The sequence below is a fragment of the Mya arenaria genome, chromosome 14 (genome assembly GCF_026914265.1).
Source record: "Mya arenaria isolate MELC-2E11 chromosome 14, ASM2691426v1".
Lineage (NCBI taxonomy): Eukaryota > Metazoa > Mollusca > Bivalvia > Myida > Myidae > Mya > Mya arenaria.
This window is the reverse complement of record NC_069135.1, coordinates 59054512-59071737: the sequence shown is the minus strand read 5'-3', so window position 1 is coordinate 59071737 and position 17226 is coordinate 59054512. Positions and strand designations below refer to the sequence as shown.

At 35.5% G+C, this 17226-nt stretch overlaps 1 protein-coding gene across 1 annotated transcript; it reads right to left on the bottom strand.

The window, feature by feature from the left end:
- Positions 1–5356: 5356 nt before the first annotated feature.
- Positions 5357–7364, bottom strand: LOC128218416 (zymogen granule membrane protein 16-like). Its single transcript, XM_052926081.1, has 2 exons — positions 7148–7364; positions 5357–6124 (listed from the first exon to the last, which is right to left on the bottom strand). The coding sequence occupies exons 1-2, from the start codon at positions 7197–7199 to the stop codon at positions 5649–5651; spliced, it is 528 nt and encodes a 175-aa protein (XP_052782041.1). The 5' UTR covers positions 7200–7364; the 3' UTR covers positions 5357–5648.
- Between the last annotated feature and the right edge of the window lie 9862 nt (positions 7365–17226).

Genomic DNA, 17226 nt, shown 5'->3' with positions numbered 1-17226 from the left:
TATATACAAATATATATGTACAAAAGTATTCAATACTTCTAAGTAATTAAATTAAATAAACTAATATATATATATATATATATATCAGAGGATGAACATTAAATAGAATTATGTTCTAACATTAATCAAAGCGGATCTTTCTTTGAGAGCATTTTTAACAAACAGACATAAGTTAATCAGTTCAGCTCTATTGTTAGATTTCAACAGCTGCATATATTTAAATACAGAAGGTCTTATAAAGTAACAATTGTTGATATATTTCTTTCTTAAATTGCTAAAGGATTTACAAACACAAATAAAATGATATTCATTTTCGATGTCATTAGAGTTACAACACAAACAATATCTTTGGTTGCGTACAACGTTATTTCTATTGTATCTACCAGTTTGAATATGGAGTGGGTGCACGGACAGCCGTAGTCTACAAAAGAAAAAACGTAAGCTCTTTGGTAAAATATCTAAATAAGGTTCATATTCCAGACAGGTTTTAAAATTCAAAACGAATTCGGAAAACTCGAGCCAAGCTGGAACACTTACGTTCAGCATAATGAAATCTTTCCTAAAAATTCACTTCGAGCCAACGAGAAATTCGAATCAAGCGAGTTCGATTCAACGGGGTTCAACTGTAAATCTTTACATAACACTGTACATAACGGGGACTTGTAGATTGGAATTGGTTTATTATGAGATCTTTATAATCAACCAGTTTAATTATATTCGTGAGAGATTATAAGTCTTATTTGCAAGAATATCTACTAGTCCATCTTATATACTCATCATTTAATGTTAGCCTAAGACTAAAGTTTTAGTAACTACACAATTCACAGTTTTGTTTATACGTTGAAATCTCAACGTCTGAAACATTTTGAGACCAACCATTATTCACAGACATTTCAAAGTTGAAGGACGGCTACCCAACGGTGCTGTGCCTGCTGGGATCATTTATAAAAAGAATGAATACCAACCCGGTTGGCTAGTTTACCCGTTTCATTGTCTAACTCAGTCAGTGTTTACATGTTACCTTAAATTAGACATTCTGATGCTGCCATATGAACCAAGGGTTTTGAGGTTTTTAGTTTCAAGACAATATTATTTTCGTCGCATCAAGGCATTGCCACATTCCGCACTCTCGGTGCTTTGATTTGCTACCGCTTAAAGATGTTAATGTTTGTTAGATAACTCTGTTATTTTTAAGTACTTGTAACTGTTCGAGTTGTCCTTCTTGAAGTCTGCTAACTGATGTTTCGTATAATTAGTTTGTTTCGTCTTTAAGTCTTGATTCCTACAAGTAATCAACTCTTTATCGGGAATAAATAACAAGAATTATTAGCTACATATTTTCTGACTACAAATATATATAAATGTAAAACTAAAATTTAAGCATTCTCTTTTCTACAATGTTATTATCCAATGGTGGAGTAGCAGGGGCGGATTTGACATTACAGTGGGCTTAACTTTGGGGCACGACTTGCGCCTCTCCCTCTCAACCGAACATTTATTTGGACTTATGTGTTGTCAGGGGGGAGGGGGTAGTTCCCCCGAGAAAAAAATAACATTTTTTGGACCAAAAAGGAAATTATCGCGTATAGGGGATATTATCACGTACCAGGGATATTATCACAAACAATGGATGTAATCACGTACCGGGAATATTATCACGTATCTGGGTATTATCACGTTCTGGGCATATTATCACGTACAGGGGATCTTATCACGCACTGGGGATAGTATCACGTATCGGGGATATTATCACATACTGTGGATATTGTCACGTATTGGAGATATATTCACATACTGGGGATAATGTCACGTATTGGAGATATATTCACATACAGGGATATTATCACATATTGGAGACATATTCACGTACTGGGGATATTATCACGTATTTGAGATATATTCACGTACTGGGGATATTATCACGTATTGTAGACATATTCACGTACAGGGGATATTATCACGTATTGGAGACATATTCACGTACAGGGGATATTATCACGTATTGGAGATATATTCACGTACAGGGGATATTATCACGTATTGGAGATATATTCACGTACAGGGGATATTATCACGTATTGGAGACATATTCACGTACTGGGGATATTATCACGTATTGTAGACATATTCACGTACAGGGGATATTATCACGTATTGGAGACATATTCACGTACAGGGGATATTATCACGTATTGGAGACATATTCACGTACAGGGGATATTATCACGTATTGGAGACATATTCACGTACTGGGGATATTATCACGTATTGGAGACATATTCACGTACTGGGGATATTATCACGTATTGGAGACATATTCACGTACAGGGGATATTATCACGTATTAGATACATATTCACGTACTGGGGATATTATCACGTATTGTAGACATATTCACGTACTGGGGATATTATCACGTATTGGAGATATATTCACGTACTGGGGATATTGTCACGTATTGGAGAAATATTTACATACAGGGATATTATGACGTATTGGAGATATATTCACATACTGGGGATAGTGTCACGTATTTGAGATATATTTACATACAGGGATATTATCACGTATTGGAGACATATTCACGTACTGGGGATATTATCACGTATTGGAGATATATTCACGTACTGGGGATATTGTCACGTATTGGAGAAATATTTACATACAGGGATATTATCACGTATTGGAGATATATTCACGTACTGCGGATATTATCACGTATTGGAGATATATTCACATACTGGGGATATTGTCACGTATTTGAGATATATTTACATACAGGGATATTGTCACGTATTGGAGATATATTCACGTACTGGGGATATTGTCACGTATTGGAGACATATTCACGTACTGGGGATATTATCACGTATTGGAGACATATTCACGTACTGGGGATATTGTCACGTATTGGAGAAATATTCACGTACTGGGGATATTATCACGTATTGGAGATATATTCACGTACAGGGGATATTATCACGTATTGGAGAAATATTCACGTACAGGGGATATTATCACGTATTGGAGAACTATTCACGTACAGGGGATATTATCACGTATTGGAGATATATTCACGTACAGGGGATATTATCACGTATTGGAGAAATATTCACGTACAGGGGATATTATCACGTATTGGAGAACTATTCACGTACAGGGGATATTATCACGTATTGGAGAAATATTCACGCACTGGGGATATTATCACGTATTGGAGACATATTCACGTACAGGGGATATTATCACGTATTGGAGACATATTCACGTACAGGGGATATTATCACGTATTGGAGAAATATTCACGTACTGGGGATATTATCACGTATTGGAGACATATTCACGTACTGGGGATATTATCACGTATTGGAGATATATTCACGCACTGGGGATATTATCACGTATTGGAGATATATTCACGTACTGGGATATATTCACATACTGAGGATGTTATCACATACTGGGGATATTATCACGTATTGGAGATATATTCACGTACTGGGGATATTATCACGTATTGGAGATATATTCACATACTGGGGATATTGTCACATACTGGGGATGTTATCACATACTGGGGATATTGTCACATATTGGAGATATATTCACATACTAGGGATGTTATCACATACTGGGGATAATGTCACGTATTGGAGATATATTCACATACTTGGGATAATGTCACGTATTGGAGATATATTCACATACTGGGGATATTGTCACGTACTGGGGATGTTATCACGTACTGGGGATAATATCACGTTCCGAGGATATTGTCACGAATATTGGATAGTATCACGTACTTGGGACATTATAACGTTACGGGGATATGATCACTCTTTGGCACCAAACGGCCATAAAGAAATGTGTTCTTAATTGTGCCTAATATGGTAGCTTTAATTTAGGTGAACATAACGACCATCATATAAAAAACACCGATTTATAAAAACAACATTAAAAAAAATATAGGTCTATTATTTTTACTCGTATTACAAGTTTCCCTTAATTGCATGTGTTTGTTTGTATATGAAAAAACACAACAACAAAAATAACAATATAAACAACAAACGTTATCCTATAATAGTCTTCTCCTTACGGTATTTCTTAAAAATAAAAACAATTCGAATTTTTACCCCCCCCCCCCCCCAGGTTGTCCGGTAAGCGCAGTGGTTAGCGCACTCGCTCCTCAACTAGACGGCCCGGTTCGATTACCGGCCTGGTCGCACCAAGTGGCCACCAAGTCTGTTTACTCCAGGTACTCCGGTTTCCCCCACAACACAAGACAATGATATAAGATTGCTGACAAAAAAAAACCCAGATCGTAGATTTTCATATTTCCGTTCGGAAATGTTTTATGGCTTAAACCGTTACTAACGGTTTAAGAAAAAGGTATAATACTTCAATTTTTGAACTTAAATACACAAATCTGCGATCTAATTTTTGTCAGCAGTTTAAGATAACTGGTTTCCATGTATTTTCGTAAATTGGCTCGATCCAAGACAAAAATTAAACAAGTTGTCAAAACGTTCATTCTGTGAGAGTGCAGCTTTAAATTATATGTTAAGGCACGTGACAAGAATATATTTATACATTTTCGTATTTAGATGATGAGCTGTTCTGTTCTGTTCTGTTCTGTTCTGTTCCGTTTAATGTATGCATTTATAAAGTTCACCTCACATAGCTAGTAAAATTCGGCATGCTTATAGTCGGGATAAGTTGTTTTTCAAAATATCAAATACTTACCATGGTAACAAGCAGTATATAGACTTCCCATTTTGGTTAATTGATTTAATTTATCAAGAATAACAATCAATCTCAATAATAAGTTTTAGTTTCAAAGTTATTACGAAAATGGCAAAGAATTATTTCGAATCATTTAAACGAATAAATATATTATAAAGTTATGACATTATTACCGGTTGCTAATTAACATGTATCGTTTGTACTTTGGAATATTTATAATTGGCGACAATGCCCGTTAAGGAATTTTATAATCCGTTACGAGAAATCTGGTTTGTCATTTTATCAAAACGCAAACAATGACAAAATCTAAACTAATTAAACAGTAACAGGGGGATTAGTCCAAATAATTGTACGCTGACGGATTTATATATATATATATATATATATATATATATATATTTTTTTTAAACCAAACAAACTTTTCTATTAATTCGCTGTACATGTATATTGTTGTTTTTTTTCGTTCGGAACATCGGATCACTCGAGGTTTTAGTTCAGACATTGATGTCTTGAGCGATCGCAGTTTTACTGTATTTCTCGCTACGCATCTGTCGTTACTGATTATTATAAGAAATTACCATATATTACATCAATAAAACATACGAACATCTAGTAATATTGGGACGTTTTATTCAGTTGTCCAGATTCCAGTTCAAAATTAAGCAGTTTTACGGAGTGAGTTTGATAAAGACAGTAATAATTGTAATATGCAGCTTGTTACATTTAGGTTGATTTAAATTGCATAAATGAGTCGTACGTGAAGAAGTTTAACAAAGGGAAGAAATGCAATTATAAACATAAATCATTACTATGTAATTAATGACTATGTAATTATTAACAGTTTTTATACTCCGAGTGTTGGAGTATTGTTTACAAAGACTTTCTCTTTATAACATTATAATATTTTATCCAATAAAGTTTCCAAAATCGGACCAGTGAAGCTGGAGTCGGTCGAAGTAACAGCCGGACATCCCGGTGACATACTCCAGTTTACCACCCTCCAGAACAGAAATTGACGTCGTGGATGTCGCGGGGATCCCACATGTTTCAAGCGATTGCTGCTTGTTTGTGGTGAAGGTGACACTAGATACGTAAGCTTCCCCCGTCAAACTCGCTCTCGTTATCCATTCGTCTGGTCCGAAACTGTATACAGGCGTCCACGTTTGGTTTGTCGCACACTCTGGGTTCCAGAATCCGTGCTGAGGTGCCCACTGCCCGTTATACTGAATCGACAGGGCAAGCAGGTATTGGCCACACAGCATTCGTATGGCGGTGATTCTTCCGTGGCTCCAGTGAGCCCTGTCGTTGAAGCGGACGAGAGTGTCGCCGATGTTGTCGCTGCCGATTGTAGTACCCCCAGTGATAGTGTGCGCGGATCTTGCTGGAAAAGAAATAAGTAATAGTGATGACGTGAAGTAAATTCTTAATGACTAAGAATGGGCGGAGTGAGCGTAGCGAGGTTGTATTCTAATGTTTGTTAGAATACAACCTACATTTACAGCCAAATAAATTGCAGATAGGCAATTATTAATTATTAAACATAATCATTAAGAATTCCAACTTTCGCGGGTGTTTAAAGGTCCGCCCCCTGCCACTCATCCGATACACAATTCTAGGCCAGTTAGATAGCCTGAAGTAGAATCTAAATGATTAAGAAGGGCTCTTTCGCTACTCTCACTCAGCCCATTCTTAATCATAAAGAATTTAATTCGTGTCATCTTACTATTGCATAAATGAAGTGATATGAACATGAGTTTCCTTGCTATGTGTTTCTATTCCATGAATCAGATAATTGATGAGATCTAAATACGTTTAAAAACAACAACAAGCAAGTCGATTTCGATCGTAATCAATGGTTACTCTAACTGATACAGAATGGAAAAGTCGATTGAGGCACAAAAACTTTGTTTAAATGTTTTAAAAAATCAACTTCTATTTAGATTTGAAGTTCAATATTTAAGAAGCATGACCCATATATCCGGAGCAACATAAAAAGCTGTAAATAAGAGTTGAGCAGTTTTACGAAATAATTTGATCAGATTTCCAATCAAAAAGCATTAACGTTTTCCCGGAAATGTCTTAATACAAAAACTTTTTCCTTTTTTAGTCCACAAATTAACAAACAACATATCTAGTCAGTAATTGGCATATCAGTTGTCGAGACTTTGTAAAATCTTCATTTTATATATTCAAGACATACCCATTATTTTACGTGCCTCCTTCTTTGAAGTTTTAGCCATTCAAGGGTTTCAAATTCCGTGTATTTAAATACCGCCTTTAACTAACAACATTTGATATGTCCAAAATTCACAACATCCCTTATACAGCAACGCCCATTTTTTACAGTATATCTGTAAACCCTAAATTGAATCACATTTTTGGAAACAAAGGGTTTAAGACTTACCGTGCGTAACGAAGCACAGAACTGCGAAGGCAATCGAAAGTTCGGCGTTCATTGTGGTGAGTTTTTGTATAATATCAAATGAAATAAAACACAACGTACAAATAGATATCAATTTGAAGCGAATTAGTTATAAGTAATGCCTTACTTAACGGCTGCAGTTACTTATATAATAATTCAAATCCTGCGTCGTTCATTACGTATTCTTACGACGGTACATTTAATTCCGCATGTTTTGTTATTTGCATTTATAAGGTTAACGCGAAGAATATTAAATGATTAACCGATTTCACTTACGTCCCCAAGGTCGGTAGGCATTGTAGGGCGAATACAGATTGTCAACAGATCCAAAAGGATGTTGACGAACTTAATGTGGGGCATTGTTAAGCATGTTATTCGTGGCGACCTATATGCGACGATCACGCGAACTGTATGCAGCAGGAAAGTGCCGGCATGCAGAATGATTTGTAAAGTCGAAGAAGTAAACTAGCAAATAACAGCCTGATTTATTTGTATTATTCGTCTTATTTATGGTCGTTATCATCATCATCATCATCATCATCATCATCATCATCATCATCATCATCATCATCATCATCATCATCATCATCATCATCATCATCATCACAATCACCACCACCATCATCACCAACACCACAACTACCACCACCATTATAAATAACGAGGTGCTGTTCTGTTTATGTGATAGAGGTTGACCTCTAAATATAGTGTTGTTATGCTTATATTATAGAGGTTGATCTCTAAATAATATAGGAGTGTTGTTATGCTTATATTATAGAGGTTGACCTCTTAATATAGGAGTGTTGTTATGCTTATATGATAGAGGTTGACCTCTAAATATAGGAGTGTTGTTATGCTTATATTATAGAGGTTGACCTCTAAATATAGGAGTGTCGTTATGCTTATATTATAGAGGTTGACCTCTAAATATAGGAGTGTCGTTATGCTTATATGATAGAGGTTGACCTCTAAATATAGGAGTGTCGTTATGCTTATATTATAGAGGTTGACCTCTAAATATAGGAGTGTCGTTATGCTTATATTATAGAGGTTGACCTCTAAATATAGGAGTGTCGTTATGCTTATATTATAGAGGTTGACCTCTAAATATAGGAGTGTTGTTATGCTTATATTATAGAGGTTGACCTCTAAATATAGGAGTGTTGTTATGCTTATATGATAGAGGTTGACCTCTAAATATAGGAGTGTCGTTATGCTTATATTATAGAGGTTGACCTCTAAATATAGGAGTGTTGTTATGCTTATATTATAGAGGTTGACCTCTAAATATAGGAGTGTCGTTATGCTTATATGATAGAGGTTGACCTCTAAATATAGGAGTGTTGTTATGCTTATATGATAGAGGTTGACCTCTAAATATAGGAGTGTCGTTATGCTTATATTATAGAGGTTGACCTCTAAATATAGGAGTGTCGTTATGCTTATATTATAGAGGTTGACCTCTAAATATAGGAGTGTCGTTATGCTTATATTATAGAGGTTGACCTCTAAATATAGGAGTGTCGTTATGCTTATATGATAGAGGTTGACCTCTAAATATAGGAGTGTCGTTATGCTTATATTATAGAGGTTGACCTCTAAATATAGGAGTGTCGTTATGCTTATATTATAGAGGTTGACCTCTAAATATAGGAGTGTCGTTATGCTTATATGATAGAGGTTGACCTCTAAATATAGGAGTGTCGTTATGCTTATATTATAGAGGTTGACCTCTAAATATAGGAGTGTCGTTATGCTTATATTATAGAGGTTGACCTCTAAATATAGGAGTGTCGTTATGCTTATATGATAGAGGTTGACCTCTAAATATAGGAGTGTCGTTATGCTTATATTATAGAGGTTGACCTCTAAATATAGGAGTGTCGTTATGCTTATATGATAGAGGTTGACCTCTAAATATAGGAGTGTCGTTATGCTTATATGATAGAGGTTGACCTCTAAATATAGGAGTGTCGTTATGCTTATATGATAGAGGTTGACCTCTAAATATAGGAGTGTCGTTATGCTTATATGATAGAGGTTGACCTCTAAATATAGGAGTGTCGTTATGCTTATATGATAGAGGTTGACCTCTAAATATAGGAGTGTCGTTATGCTTATATGATAGAGGTTGACCTCTAAATATAGGAGTGTCGTTATGCTTATATGATAGAGGTTGACCTCTAAATATAGGAGTGTCGTTATGCTTATATGATAGAGGTTGACCTCTAAATATAGGAGTGTCGTTATGCTTATATGATAGAGGTTGACCTCTAAATATAGGAGTGTCGTTATGCTTATATGATAGAGGTTGACCTCTAAATATAGGAGTGTCGTTATGCTTATATGATAGAGGTTGACCTCTAAATATAGGAGTGTCGTTATGCTTATATGATAGAGGTTGACCTCTAAATATAGGAGTGTCGTTATGCTTATATGATAGAGGTTGACCTCTAAATATAGGAGTGTCGTTATGCTTATATTATAGAGGTTGACCTCTAAATATAGGAGTGTCGTTATGCTTATATGATAGAGGTTGACCTCTAAATATAGGAGTGTCGTTATGCTTATATTATAGAGGTTGACCTCTAAATATAGGAGTGCTGTTATGCTTATATTATAGAGGTTGACCTCTAAATATAGGAGTGCTGTTATGCTTATATGATAGAGGTTGACCTCTAAATATAGGAGTGTTGTTATGCTTATATGATAGAGGTTGACCTCTAAATATAGGAGTGTTGTTATGCTTATATGATAGAGGTTGACCTCTAAATATAGGAGTGTTGTTATGCTTATATTATAGAGGTTGACCTCTAAATATAGAAGTGTTGTTATGTAAATATGATAGAGGTTGACCTTAGAAGTGTTGTTATGCTTATGTGATAGAGGTTGACCTTTAAAAAAAGAAGTGCTGTTATGCTTAAGTGATAGAGGTTGACCTTTAAGTATAGACGTGTTATTATGCTTATGTGATAGGGGTTGACCTTTAAATATAGAAGTGCTGTTATGCTTAAGTGATACATGTTGAATTCTAAATATAGAAGTGCTGTTATGCTTAAGTGATAGATGTTGAATTCTAAAAATAGAAGTGCTGTTATGCTTTAGTGATAGAGGTTGAATTCTAAATATAGAAGTGCTGTTATGCTTAATTGATAGATGTTGAATTCTAAAAATAGAATTGCTGTTATGCTTAAGTGATAGAGGTTGAATTCTAAATATAGAAGTGCTGTTATGCTTAACTTAAGGGATAGAGGTTGAATTCTAAATATAGAAGTGCTGTTATGCTTAAGTGATAGATGTTGAATTCTAAAAATAGAAGTGCTGTTATGCTGCTCGAATCGCTGTCATTTTACTGAACGAATCGCTGACAGTTTACTGATCCAATCGTTGTCATTTTACTGAACAAACCCCTGACAGTTTACTTGTGGAATCGCTTTCATTTTACTGAACATTAATTCCTGACAGTTTACTTATCGAATCGCTGGCAATTGACTTATCAAATCGCTGTCTTCTTATCGAACGGTGCGTTCTACATCAGGTCTTAGTTAACTTAAGTATAAAATAATGATTTGATTTATCAAATTATTATTGTACAAATTGCATGGCGGCCTTTTTGGATTTGTCACGGCCATCTTGGATTTTTTATTTTGGGTCTAGTGATTGAATGGAATTGCATTAGTCCTCAAGATAATGTGTTCCAAATTGGTGCCTTTCGCATTTTCTGTATTTTGGTAACCATGTGAATGGACTACCCGGGCAATGTTGACTTCTAATAATTTCTGAATTTTAACATTTAACCCCCCTCTCCCCCCACACACAAACTCAACAGTCATTCTCATTTCACCAGGCTTTAAAATGTTTCAACGTATAGACGACCCTAGAACAGAGGTATAAGGTTCTCTACATTTGTTTAAAGCATCGAAATAAATATTGTTGAGGCAAAATTATGCCATCTTCCTGTTCCTGTTTTGCAACACTGTTATGCATAGAGAATAGAGTTTTGCATCAAATCCAGACACTCTTCAATGATTTTGTTAAAACGAGGCAAGAAACTAGGTAGAAGGGGTTTTAGATTTTTGAACATGGCTTTATTGTTGATAATTTTTATAAAAAAAATAAATGAAAATCCTTTTTTGAATGCTGGTTTTGGAGTTCGAACGTAACACGTCGTTTAAGATCTTATCACTTTTGTTTAGTTGAAAAGTATTCCTATCTTTAAAAATATTAAAGTGACACTTTTATTCGAAATCAATACAATCAAATGAATAACAAACATGAATTTTGACTTATATACCTTTATCTTTTTACTAAATAATGCATTTATGGGAAATATCTATTACTGATGACAAGATTGTAACCGTGTATTAAATAGATGAAAGCGCTAAAATATTAAATGACCGGTGAATGCTAAAAGATTTACTGTGATCTACTACAGTCTCATAAAGTAGAAATACCGAGTTTTATGCTCAATTCTTTAAAATTAATATCGGTATCCTTCATAAGAACCATTGTTTTCAACATTTTTTCATTCTTTTTGAAATATTTAAACAATATTATTAATTGTGGTAAATCCTATTTTGGGGTAAGAGTGCATATTTAACGTTTAATAAAAAATGTCTACTTTTACTTTAAGAAAATTTAGCACAGGTATGTTTGTCTTTTTAACGTCATCGTAGCTGGTGTGCTCTTGAAGCACCAGCGGCCTCGAGGTTTTTTCTCAAAGGCATTTCCGTATCGTCAATTTTAATTTAGATAATTTAGATAGTTATAAATTTAGTATGCAATACATTACATTAATTAATATTTGTATTTAATCTCAAAACGAGACCTACGTGAACAAATGGAAGTATTAAATTATAAACGAAACTCTTAATAATGGACGTATTTACGGTTTTTATGCCCTGAGTAATAGGCATATTTTACAAATAATACTCTATATAATATCTTATTAATTGAAATCTCTGTAATTTGACCAGTAAAACTGCAATTCGTCGAAGTAGCAACCAAATATCCCACTGACATACTCCAGCCTTCCACCCTCCAGGTATCTGGGTGACGTCACGGGTACGCCACATGTTTCCAGCTGGCGCTTGTTTGTTGTGAATGTGACGCTAGGCCAGCGTGAGCCCGTAAACGCCGCGTGTTGTATCCATTCGTCCTCTCCAAACTCGTGCGCTGGCGTCCACGTTTGGTTTTCCGAACAGGCAGGGTTCCAGAATCCTCTCTGAACTGACCACACGCCATTATACTGGATCTTAAAGGCAAGCAGGTACTTGCCGCAGAGCATCTGTATTGCGGTGATCCGGCCATCATTCCAGGCGACAGAGTCATTGAATTTGACGAGATTGGGGTTGCCGGGGTCACCGCCGAATAGATGACCCCCTGTGATAGTATGCAACGAACCGTCTGGAAAAGAAATTGGATTATGACTATTGTAAGATAAATGCAGCGATAGTTAGAAATGAAGGACCAAAATATATTTCACCGAATATATATTAAGTGCACCGACGCCCTCGAAGAATTTGCGCAATGTTAATACTATACACGGCCTTCTGGTCGCGTCTAGTTATAAAGATGGCGGACGCTATCAGTTTACGTATTTTTATAAAAACTGTTATTGCATCCTCTTTTCTAATCTGAGCACCTCGGCAATGTTCCTTCCGAAACAACATCGGATGTAAATGGACATTACAATTATTTTCATTTAACTACGCTGCAAGTAATTCGCGTAGGATTTTTTTCTCGTGCTATATTTGGGAGTGTTTTCTTTTATGTTCATCTGTAAATGAAGTCCCATACCGGAACGGTCACAAGAAGGCGGGGCTTAACCGAGCAATAACTATCATGCGAATTCATAGAAACGTTCTTCACGTAAACTTATGCTAGTGAGTAAATTACCACTGACAACATGGTACATAACTGTTATTATTTAACAGCCACTGCCGCTGAGTCGGAACGGTCACAAGAAGGCGGGGGTTTAACTGCGCAATAACTTTCATGCGGATATATAGAAAGTTTTTTTTTCACGAAAACTAACGCTAGTTAGTAAATTGTACCATTGACAAGATGGTTCATAACAGTTACTTCAGCCACTACCCGCTGAATCGAAACGGTCACAAGAAGGCGGAGGTTTAACTGTGCAATAACTTTCATGCGGATATATAGAAAGTTTTTTTTTTCACGAAAACTAACGCAAGTTTGTAAATTGTACCATTAACAACATGGTTCATAACAGTTACTTCAGCCACTAACCGCTGAATCGAAACGGTAACAAGAAGGCGGTGGTTTAACTGTGCAATAACTTTCATGCGGATATATAGAAAGGTTTTTTCACGAAAACTAACGCTAGTTAGTAAATTGTACCATTGACAACATGGTTCATAACAGTTACTTCAGCCACTAACCGCTGAATCGAAACGGTAACAAGAAGGCGGTGGTTTAACTGTGCAATAACTTTCATGCGGATATATAGAAAGTTTTTTCCACGAAAACTAACGCTAGTTAGTAAATTGTACCATTGACAACATGGTTCATAACAGTTACTTCAGCCACGACCCGCTGAATCGAAACGGTCACAAGAAGGCCGGGCTTCACCGTGCTATAAGTAGCGTGCATGTTCATCACAACGTTATACAGTATTATCTTGTTACTTGCAATCATTTTTTATAACGTAACCGATTCTGCTGACTGTTTTAAAAATAAATTCAGATATTTGTTCTTTAAAACAAAGAAAAACAATACCCAGTAGTACGACCAAATAGTGTTGTCTAACCAACCCTCTTTTCTTTCATTTTAGATTGAGTTGATTCGCCAAAGAAATCATTTTGGTGATGCAGTAATAAACAAAACGTCCCAGTACATTGATAAGAAATAAGAGATGAAAAATGATGCTTATATGGGAAAAATAAACATAAGGCGATTTCGCTTTCGGAAACCATGTAGAATTTCAGTGTGATACTGTACGATACTTATCCCAGGTTAGTTGGTATTTACAACAGTTTTGCGCAGTGATTCTAAAAGGTCAAAGGTAATTTACATTTTAGTAAGAACTTGACACCGCTGCTGATAAAGGAGTTACTCAAACGGACGAAATAAATACACTTTTAGAATGATAACATTGCGAAAAATATACAAATTTAATGAAAATGGACACAACTATACATTTACAATACAATTAGTTTTTTATTTTGAGCTTGAAAAACATTACAAGTAGAATGTATTTGTAGGCGAAACTTGGGCGTATCGTACCATGAACGTCTCATACCCAGTTATCTTGTGGACGTTTCGTACCAATCATATCTAGAGTTTTAGACATATTCGTACCCATTAAGAAATTTAATTAGGATGTCCCTAGCCACTGTCGTATTAACTTTGAACTTTACACTAGCGGATCCAGGGAGGGAGCTAAAATCGCCCAAATTTACTTTTTATTACAATAAATGAGAATAAGAGTAGAGAAATGCGCCAAAAATGCACCATTTCGGACTAGATATGGTTAAAATTTTCTTGAGGGCGTAGCCCCCCCCCCCCTTCCCTGTCAACACTTTAAATTAAATTAATTTTGTTGCTTAGGGAGGGGCGCAAGTCAAAATGTTACGATCCCTAAGTTACACCCCTCCAACATAAAATCCTGGATCCGCCCCTGCATTTCATGCTATTTGGTCTTAAATGACTTGTCCCCTCAGTCTAAGTCCTCAACATGTTTAATTTAGTGAAAGCAACTAGACAATATGACGTCTTACAATGCCATCTTGCCAACCCTCCCCTGCAGTACTTTTAGTGCTTTGATTTTTATACCAACCAGGAGTGCAATCGAAGTTAGTCTCAGACCATTGTCCATCCTGCTGACAGACTGCGGTATTCGTTGTCGCAGGGGACATAATCGTGTTCTCTGCACACGTGAACTTGATACGCCGTCCTATGTTGAACATGTTTCCCGATATTGAAGAGTTGTCTGGTACAGTTGGCATCCCACAGTCTACAATTAAAACAAAACAATATAAACTTCAGGGATAAGCTCAGTAGCCTTAAATCTAACCAAGATACTAGTTTAAAGGTCACATAGGGTTGTATTCATAAACAAATCATTTCCTAACTGAAGTCATTTTCTTATGTAAAGTATCCTTTTAATCATATGATACAATAATTAATTGCTTTCTGAATGTAAAAATTTAGACTTAAATACGCTAATTATTAAGCGCTCTCTGACGTCACGCTTTTCCCATAATTCTTTGTTTTTGTGTGTTCCGTCTTCATGATTTGAGCTTCTAAGATAATTAAAGTATTTTCATTGACTTTATTGAAAATGCACACTATTCTGTTAAAAGAATACCTGCTCAGGGAAAATACTTCGAGACTACACACTGTTAAAGGGATTAGACACCGGATGGTCTAAAATTCGGCAATATCAGTATTTCCTCAAAACAAGCCAGAAATTATCAGTGAGAGGTAGTAGGAGGCACAGTGGCTTGATGACAAAGGCTCATTAAAGTCACAATAAAAAAATTCAACTAGCCAAAATTATATTTTATACATACTTGAACATGTATATCATCCTAACTTGTTTCATATTACAGTATAGGGTATTTTTTTCAAATCTCATTTTATGTTTATGGCAATGTATTATATTCATGATATACATGTTCAAGTATGTATAAAATATAATTTTGGCTAGTTGAATTTTTTTATTTGTTTATTTGCCTTTGTCATCAAGCCACTGTGGTAGGAGGCCGATAATGTATCATTTTACATGGTTAAAATAATAGACGCAACGATCATGTTGCTGTCTCATATGCGTTTCCCCGTTTATAAATAGCGCATAAAGGTTTCCCAGGATAAATCCTATCTGTTAATGAATACAGCTTAATATACTGATGCTATTTTTAAACTTACTAGGATTTACACGGTAGACAACCCCAGTACATTTCGATTCGGAAAACTGCGCAAAAACTGCGTAAGATGTGTGGTATGCGATGTTATATATCAGTAAGCAATATCTAATGCGTTGTGCAAAACGATGTCAGGTTTTCGTCAATTTTCATTTTTTTTCTTGCATTTGTATCATCAAGGTGTCTAGATCCTTTAACAGCAGTTTATTACTATTAAACTATCATCAGCTGTAAAGGTAACCGCGTTTTGCACTGTCAGTATAATCTAATGACGAACTCACCGGTGGTTAAACCAGTTTGTAAGCGCTCATCCACAAACTTCGAACATTTTCATACGCTCAACATACATTTCAAGGTTGACCATGCTCTAGTGGTTAAAGGGACTGTACACCAGATTGGCACCAAATTTGTTTTTTTCTGTAACGAATCTCAGGACAATTATTTAATTTAATGTGCTACGTTTTGATATCATAATTGTAAAAAAGTACCAAAATGAAAAGAAAAATTGTGTTGAAGACCGGGTTCGAACCCGTGTCGCCAAAATAGCATTCAAACGTCGTATCCACTGAACAATGACGGCTTCCTATAATCGGGTGACATAATTAAGCTATACACCTAACTCGGTAATATCACGTGATAACACCGACTAGCCAATCACGCATAAGGAATGAATTATACTTGGTAGACATACCCAGTAATCTTTTTTAATGAAAAAATACGAAATAACTGCTAAACTTAAATAAATTGTAAACTATGTGGTACAATTAGTAGGTTTCAATGCATTGTACACATTAATTCCAAGTTTATGACAGTTTTCGACAATTTTCTTTTTTTTCTTGCAAATTGATCATCTGATGCACAGTTGCGTTAAGGTGTAAGATTCACATAAAAAGGATCTTATGCCGGTTCCATTTCATGGCACATACGACGCTTAAAGTCGGTCTGATAACTTGTGAACAATAGATTGTATGAATTTTTAAAATATTTAATATATTTTTTGTTTATTATGAATTGTGTATCATAGAGTACAAGAACACATTCTTTTAATAATTCTCAGTCCAAGAGATCACCAAAGGGACCGAATCGCTCGAATCAGATAGCTCGACTGTCCAAAAATACCGTACAGATACCAGGTAACTGTGGGTATGACCACTGAGCAATGTGACACCGACA

What these genes read in the sequence shown, in the direction of transcription:
- LOC128218416 (XM_052926081.1), bottom strand. Translation starts at nt 7,199, where the DNA reads ATGAACGCCGAACTTTCGATTGCCTTCGCAGTTCTGTGCTTCGTTACG. An exon ending in TCTGTGCTTCGTTACGCACG is followed by an intron (nt 6,125 to 7,147) that starts GTAAGTCTTAAA and finishes TTTCTTTTCCAG; the next exon opens with CAAGATCCGCGCACACTATC.